Here is an 8,664-nt window from a genome sequence, read left to right on the forward strand (position 1 = left end):
TCAGAAGAGTCCTTGGGAGACGGTTGCATGAAGGCGATAACAATACCGAGTTCTTTCATAGAATAGCGAATGGAAGGAAAAGGAGAAATACAATCATAAACTTTGTGGATGGAGATAATGTAATAGAAGGAGATGAAAATTTGCTAAAACTTGCCACAGAATACTACAAAAGTCTTTTTGGTGCGGCTCCTAGAAATAATTTTCCAATTAATCCAGATATGTGGGAGGAGAGTGAAAAGTTAGTGAAGTAGACAATGCATGGTTATCTAGGCCTTTCTCTAAATCAGAGATAAAAGAGGCCCTATTCCAGATGGAAAGAAATAAGGTTTCTGGTCAAGACAAAATTCCTGTAGAATTCTATTAAACTTGCTGGGAGTTCATCAAACAGGACATTCTTGAACCTTTTAATGACCTGCACAAGGGGAGACTAGAAGTAAGTAGGCTTAATTTTGGGATTATCACCCTGCTACCAAAGGTGCAAGATGTAGAAATAATTCAACAGTACATGCCCATATGCCTGTTGAACTGCCTATACAAATGTGCAACAAAAACTTTAAATATAAGATTAGAGCCTGTGGCAGAAAAAATAATTTTGAAGACCCAATCTGCTTTTATCAAAGGGAGAAATATCATAAATGGGGTGCTAGCCTTACATGAGGTTACACATGAAACTAAAAGGAGAGGGGAAGTGGGTGTGATTCTCAAATTAGATTTTGAAAAGGCATACGACAAAGTCAACTAGGATTTTCTGTTTGAATGCCTAAGGTTGTATGGTTTCAATGATACTTGGCAGGGTTGGATTGAAAAAGTAGTTAAAGGAGGGACGGTGAGTGTAAAGATCAATGATAAAACAGGGCCTTACTTTGTGAGCCATAAAGGGGTCAAACATGGGGACTCTTTATCTCCTATGCTATTTAATTTTGTAGATGATTGCCTGGCAAGGATGGTCAGGAAAGCACAAACATTTGGCCTGATCACAGGTCTAGGAAGCAATTTAATCTCAAAAGGCATCGCGATTTTGCAGTATGCAGATGACACCATTGTTTGTCTTAAAGATGATTAGGAAGTAGCTAGAAACATGAAGCTTTTGTTATACTTGTATGAAATGATGTCTGGATTAAAAATCAACTTTGATAAAAGCAAGGTGATCTTAATACAAGGTGATGAAACAAAAATAAAATGCAATATGCAGAGCTCTTTAATTGCCAAACTGGTTGTTTCATAATAAGATATTTAGGTGTTCCTATCAGTCCTAGTAGACTGCATGTGAAATATTGGCTTCCACTGGAAGAGAAAAAAAAGAAACCGGTGATATGGAAGGGAAGTACCATGTCGATTGCGGGGAGAACCACTCTTATAAATTCAAACCTCTCTAGCTCTTTTATATATCACATGTCTATGTACTTATTGCCAAAGACTGCCTCTTCTGCCCTAGACAAGCAAAGAAGAATGTTTTTTTGCAGAGGAAATAGCCAAAAAAGAAAATATCACTTGGTTCGGTGGGAAATTGTGTGCAAAAGCAAGAGGAGAGGTGGTTTGGGGATAAAAGATATAAAAAATGAATGTAAGCCTATTATGTAAATGGTAGTGGAGGTTGGACACAGAGGAGGGGATCTAGCAAGATGTTGTCAAAGCTAAGTATATTAGGGAGGGTGTCGGCTCTGTGAATCACAGGCTGAATGACTCTCCTATATGGGAAGACTACTAAAAGTTAGACATATATATCTAAAGGGTAGAAAAATCAAGGTCCAAAATGGAAAAAAAACTCTTTTCTGGAAAGATATCTAGATTAAAAAATAAACATTATGCATCATATTCCCTGTTCTGTTTGATTTATGCAAAGAAAAGAACATTAATGTGTTTGATTTCCTATATATGCAAGGGCAATTAAATTTCACTAGATGGCTTTCTCCTTTGCTGTTTGAACAATGGGTGGGGATGGTGGACTTGGCCTTCTCCTTCTAGTTTGAAAACTATGATGATATCATTATTTGGAAATGGTCAAAGAATGGTAAGTACACAACAAAATCTATGTATGAACACATGACAAGAGATGATTCAGGAGCAAGCTCCAATCACATCTGGAAAACTAAGGTCCCATACAAAATAAAGATCTTCGCGCGGTTACTGGAAAACAATGTTGTTCTAACCAAATACAATATGATTAGAAGGAACTGGGGGAGACCCAGCCTGCTACTTCTGTGATCAAGCTGAAATAGCGGAACATTTGTTCTTCCAGTGTCCAATATCTAAAGTGATATGGTATACTGTGGCTATGTGCCTAGCTGCCAACAACATTCCTCAGAATACCCAACAATACAGAGCTTGGGGGGGGGGGAGGGGGTTGCTTGGGGGAGAAGCGGTATACACTTTGGGTTTTGCTGCTATATGCTGGGCGATTTGGGAAAGCAGAAACAAAACTTGTTTTGACCAAAAGATAATTAGAAACCAATGGAAATCCTGATTCATGCGTGTGCCTTCATGAACTATTGGACATGTCTCTACAGCGTTGACTTCCAGGACAAAGATGGTGGAGGGAATCAAGACGCTGCTGGCTTGCGCGCACAAGGTGATGGCGCAACAAGCCCCACAACAACTAAGACTGATGGCGCCTACACTAAGAGGGGATTAGGAAGAAGAGGGAGATGACTGATGGGGGGAAGAAAGAAAGAAGAAGACTAAAGAGGAGTTGTTGGCTTTCATCTGCCTGACATTTTCTGCAGGATGTATCTCCTTCTGTGTCATCGTTCGGTTAAGTTTCCAGTAGTTTTTTGATTATCATGTTCACCTTTTCTGATAGGTCTTCCTATCAAAAACCTGTAAGAGTCAACACTATTGTTTGAGCATTCCCCGGGAATCCTAGGGGGAAGTTTCTCTAGTTTATCTTACGTGAATGAGAAAAGATAGACTAGATTGGTAGGCTCTCAATCTTATTCTCATCATGTAATAGACATGTGGAATTTCCGTTCTATGAATGGGAATGGGGTGAGCCTCGTATCGAAAAAATTGATGTATCTAGAAAAGTCAAAACGTCATACAATTTTGAAACGAAGGGAGGACATGTGAATACTGAATAGCTGCTGGCCTAAACTTGCTCCCTATCTATGTATGTGTAATGTGTTATTTTCTTTTATTTGTTTATTATAGATTTTTTAACATAATATCTTCAACTGAACCCTATTTTCGCTACAGAGGCTCGCCCAAGGAGAAGGCCCTAACTAGAGAGAAGAGGAGGTCGCCCATGGTATGAGATTTGACATATTTTGATGCCAAATTTGTGTCGACAGAGTTCCACCCCTAGTTTCTGGCAACGCATAAATCGCACAGTTTTTTTTTATAAAACTTTAAAAAAAGATTTTCCGTTTCGCAAGAAGTCAAGTCTCCTATCATTTACGCTGCGTTCGGTCCACACGTCCCTGCATCAAGCGTCTGGATAGTCCAATTCTTCGGGTCAAAACGACAGTGACCAGGACGCACGCGTCTTTCTGGCCTCTTGTGTCCTTTCACAGTGACCGGTACGTTCTGCCGTCTCGACTTTAGTGAGCTCCTTACCCATAATTAAATAAAAAAAATATCAGTTTTGGCTTGAAACGTCGATTGACGAGCACGGGTGATTGCCTGGTAGTCTGCATAGGTTCATTCATTGGAAAGAAATCTTCGTCGTAATTTCAGGAGGAGACTAGATCAGGAGAATCGTTTTCTGACATTATAATAGGACGAGGAGAGGAGGTCGAGTTCGTCCTTGCTGAATGCTGATCCGCCACTGCCATCATCCCTGTTGCAACGTCCATCGAATCCGCTGAGCCTCTGCTCTCACCCGCCGATCGTACGCGACGACTCGGAAGTCGTCGCCGCGGATCGATGCCTGCGCTGCAATTAAAGAATTTCTCCGATCAGCCGTTCGTTCAGACCTGGGAATAGGAACGTCGCTGTCGCTGCGTCGCCGTCAGCTGCCGAGTTTCTCCGAAATGGCGGCAAGGCGCGGACTCGGGACGCCGACGGCCGGCCCGGGCCCCGGGGGAAACGAAACGAGCGCCGCAGGCGGGCGGGGGAGAAAAACGGAAAAGGTGCCTGGTTGACGTCAATCGTGCTGTGGACATGCCCCGCGCAGGACTGAAGCTGAACTGGAGCGCTTCGATTCGATGGTCCCCTGCTCTGTTTTTTCCAAGCTTTCGGGTAGATGATGAAAAGGAAAAGGATGGCCGTTAAAAACTCCAAAGCTTTTCTGGGTGGATGAGCGGCGCCGGTGACCTCGAGCACTCGCCCGCGCGTGTTGCAGATAAGGAGCCCGTGCGCGCGTTTGCGGCGCGGTCATAACGACGCATCACGGTCGTCACGCCGGCCAGCCAGCGCCTGCTGCTCCGATCCTAGTCGCTAGTGTAGTGTGTAGACACCCGCCGTGCGCCAGCCGCAACCCGCAGCCACGCGGAGGGGAGAGGGTGGTAATTGCCGTAATATTCGGCTGAGATTCCCCAGCTGCTGAGCTGCCTCCACCGGGCTGACCAGCAGCTGCCTTCTTATATACCCCGCGGCCGCCGCGCCATTCCCCGCACACCACCACTGACCACCAAGGCAGCGCAAGGCACACCTCCCAAACACAGCAGAGCCGGATCGATCCGGCGGCCCTCTTGCCAGTGCGCGGCGGCGGCGGCTAGTTCTCGGCGGGCGCCATGGCGCGTGGGGGCGACAACCTGCAGGTGCTGAGCGCGCTGGACGCGGCCAAGACGCAGTGGTACCACTTCACGGCCATCATCGTCGCCGGCATGGGCTTCTTCACCGACGCCTACGACCTCTTCTGCATCTCCCTCGTCACCAAGCTGCTCGGCCGCATCTACTACACCGACACCACCAAGCTCGACCCGGGCTCGCTGCCGCCCAACGTCGCCGCCGCCGTCAACGGCGTCGCCTTCTGCGGCACGCTGGCGGGCCAGCTCTTCTTCGGCTGGCTCGGCGACAAGCTCGGCCGCAAGAGCGTCTACGGGATGACGCTCATGCTCATGGTGCTCTGCTCCATCGCGTCCGGGCTCTCGTTCGGCAACACCCCCACGGGGGTCATGGCCACGCTCTGCTTCTTCCGATTCTGGCTCGGCTTCGGCATCGGCGGCGACTACCCGCTCTCGGCGACCATCATGTCCGAGTACGCCAACAAGCGCACCCGCGGTGCCTTCATCGCGGCCGTCTTCGCCATGCAGGGGTTCGGCATCCTCGCCGGCGGCATCGTCACGCTCATCATCTCCGCGGCGTTCCGCGCCGGGTACCCTGCCCCGGCGTACCAGGACAGCCCCAAGGACTCCACCGTGTCGCAGGCCGACTTCGTGTGGCGCATCATCCTCATGCTCGGCGCCGCGCCGGCCCTGCTCACCTACTACTGGCGGATGAAGATGCCCGAGACGGCGCGCTACACCGCGCTCGTCGCCAAGAACGCCAAGCAGGCCGCCGCCGACATGTCCAAGGTCCTCCAGACGGAGATCGTCGACGAGCAGGAGAAGCTCGACACGATGGTCACCTCCACGGGCAACAGCTTCGGCCTCTTCTCCAGGGAGTTCGCGCGCCGCCACGGGCTCCACCTCCTCGGCACCGCCAGCACGTGGTTCCTGCTCGACATCGCCTTCTACAGCCAGAACCTGTTCCAGAAGGACATCTTCACCAGCATCAACTGGATCCCCAAGGCCCGCACCATGAGCGCGCTCGAGGAGGTGTTCCGGATCTCCCGCGCCCAGACGCTCATCGCGCTCTGCGGCACCGTCCCGGGCTACTGGTTCACCGTCGCCCTCATCGACGTCGTCGGACGCTTCACCATCCAGCTGCTGGGGTTCTTCATGATGACCGTCTTCATGCTCGGCCTCGCCGTGCCGTACCACCACTGGACGACGCCGGGCAACCACATCGGCTTCGTCGTCATGTACGCCTTCACCTTCTTCTTCGCCAACTTCGGGCCCAACAGCACGACCTTTATCGTGCCCGCCGAGATCTTCCCGGCGCGGCTGCGGTCGACGTGCCACGGCATCTCCGCCGCCGCGGGGAAGGCCGGCGCCATCATCGGGGCGTTCGGGTTCCTGTACGCGGCGCAGAACCAGGACAAGAGCAAGGTGGACCACGGGTACCCCGCGGGCATCGGCGTCCGCAACTCGCTCTTCGTGCTCGCAGGGGTCAACATGCTCGGCTTCATACTCACGTTCCTCGTGCCGGAGTCCAAGGGGAAGTCGCTCGAGGAGATGTCCGGCGAGGCCGACGACGGCGAGGAGGAGGCCGTCGGCGGCCGCGCGGTGCGGCCGTCCCAGACCCAGATGGTGTAGTATGACCGTCCGTGGTGATTGGTGATACGTGTAGGCCGGTTCACTTGTTTTCGTTTTCCATGTAGAAAGTCAAACCTGCTGTTTCACATGGGCATCTGTTATTTTTATCTCTATATAAAATATAAAAAAGAAAATATCAAGTACACAAATACATTGGTGAACATACCACGCACTCTGTCTCGTCAAAACTGATTCATCCACCCGTCTATCAAGCCCCTCAAGCTAATATGGAAACATCCAGAGGTGTTTGGATCCTGAAGCTAAAATTTAGTCCGTGTCACATCGAATATTCGGAGGCTAATTAGGAAGACTAAATATGAATTAATTATAAAACTAATTACACATATAGAGGCTAAACGGCGAGATGAATCTATTAAGCCTAATTAATCCATCATTAGCAAATTGTTACTGTAGCAGCACATTGTCGAATTATGCATTAATTAAACTTAATAGATTCATCTCGCCGTTTAGCCTCCATCCGTGTAATAGATTTTGTAAATAGTCTATGTTTAATACTCCTAATTAGTATTTAAACATTCAATGTGATAGGAAAGCCTGATTAATTGAATCCTTAATTTGGAACTCCCGAAAATCAATTTGGAACCCACTAACTTGAAAATCACAATCAATTTGTAATCCCCTACCGGAAAGCCTGATTAATTGAATCCTTAATTTTGAACTCCCGAAAAAATTGACTGATCAATTTTCAAACCCTCAAATCTTTTCGAAATCTTCCTCACTGTTGATCCATCCTCATCTTAAAATACGGTGCCAATTACTATAAATGTTTCATTACTCCCATAATAAGGAATTTCCAATAATAGAATTAGCATGCCGCCTGCCATCCCTTCTTGCTCTTCTTCAATATGAACTGGTTCTCCATCCGAAAGAAGAGCCTCTGGTTCTCTTGTTCTTCAGGTTGCCGAGCCTAGGGTGTTCCCTATCGCGTAGGGTTCTTGATTTCATTGGATCTGCGTTGATCTGAAACAGCTGACTTCAAGCTTTCATCTGAAATGGTATGGATGGTTGTTCGCGAAGTCTCATGCAGTCAACAATAATATGGTTATTCTGAACATGTAGTATTCATCTAGTTCATGTGTGTAGAATAAATGCACAACCGCATATTTAGTTGCTTGCTAGGTTATGTATGGACTGTATTGAGGCAAATGTTGCACGTTGCTTACTTGCTTCGTTGCTTGGTACTTGTGTGTTGATGCTTTTTCATCTAAGGAGATGTCAGCGTAGAATTTTAGCAAATGATCGTTTGCATATATGTTTCTTTTCATTTTTTTTTCAGAGTTACTTAGCTTAACTAAAGCAAGAATATCAGAGGTAAAAAAATAGCAGTTGAATGATAGGTTCTTTTTTCTACTGGGAAATGGAGGTTTAAATGATTTCAAAGGCATTGCATTCTGATTTAAATGATAGGTTCTTTTCTCATGGATATCTTTAGGAGTTAGAACTGATATATCCTACAATCAGTGTGTAGTGTGTACTATTTTAATTATATTTGACCTCTTGCTTAAACTGAATGTTAAGGAGAAAATAGTGTGTATATACTACCTAACATTAGTCTTTTGTTTTAGATCCACCTTCAGTCTTCTATTTTCAATCTCAAAAGCATTTAGCACATGGTTGCCTTGAGTTCAGCACAACGATCCTAACTCTGTTGACCTTGGCATTGCGTCTATGACTCTGTTTCTTTTTTTTATTAAACTATTTATTATGCATTTCCACTTACATTTGGTTTCTATTCTGCAATTTTAGCTGCTTACTTGAGATGAGTTTTCTAACTGAAAAAACTCCTCATATGTTATATCTTGCTACTAGTGGTGTGTTTCATGGATTAATTATAGTCATAGTCAATTAAGTTGTAATCATGGTAATGCTTTTGCTACTTCGATTTTAGTTACTTCGATTTTAGTTTCTTATAAAGTAACAGTTTCAATCATGAACTTATAGGTTTGCCACATTTCAGTACATGTGGCTACACTATCATGAATTTGCTGCTCCACATTTCAGTACATGTGGCACTTCATCATGCTACATATTATATCCTAGAAAACAGTATCTAGTATTGTAACATTCAGTTTTTAATGTTCAATTTTCAGGTTCTATGTTCAGTATAATTTCATTATTCAGTATATCTTGTTTCCTGTATAGTCCTAATTTGTATCCATCATGAAGTGCTAATTCTAACATTTGCAACTCTTTTTTGTTACTTGTAGATCCCTCCAGCACCAATTAGAGTTGGGAAAGGTGAACCTCCCCCTTCTTGGATCCGATACCAACTCCAAAAGGTACTGAATTCTATCTATATTAATAATATTATATTAACCTGTTCAGCCTTTTATTTTTTTCTATTTAG

General features: G+C 45.9%; 1 protein-coding gene across 1 annotated transcript; it reads left to right on the plus strand.

Annotated features, from left to right (window-relative positions):
• Nucleotides 1-4,508: 4,508 nt before the first annotated feature.
• Nucleotides 4,509-6,461, plus strand: LOC101779587 (probable inorganic phosphate transporter 1-8). The gene has a single exon (XM_004982943.4). The coding sequence runs from the start codon at nucleotides 4,671-4,673 to the stop codon at nucleotides 6,294-6,296; it is 1,626 nt and encodes a 541-aa protein (XP_004983000.1). The 5' UTR covers nucleotides 4,509-4,670; the 3' UTR covers nucleotides 6,297-6,461.
• The last annotated feature ends 2,203 nt before the right edge of the window (nucleotides 6,462-8,664 follow it).

The sequence above is a fragment of the Setaria italica genome, chromosome IX (assembly GCF_000263155.2).
Source record: "Setaria italica strain Yugu1 chromosome IX, Setaria_italica_v2.0, whole genome shotgun sequence".
In the NCBI taxonomy this organism is placed as follows: Eukaryota; Viridiplantae; Streptophyta; class Magnoliopsida; order Poales; family Poaceae; genus Setaria; species Setaria italica.

Coding starts and splice junctions, on each gene's coding strand:
- LOC101779587 (XM_004982943.4), top strand. CDS start 4,671: ATGGCGCGTGGGGGCGACAACCTGCAGGTGCTGAGCGCGCTGGACGCG.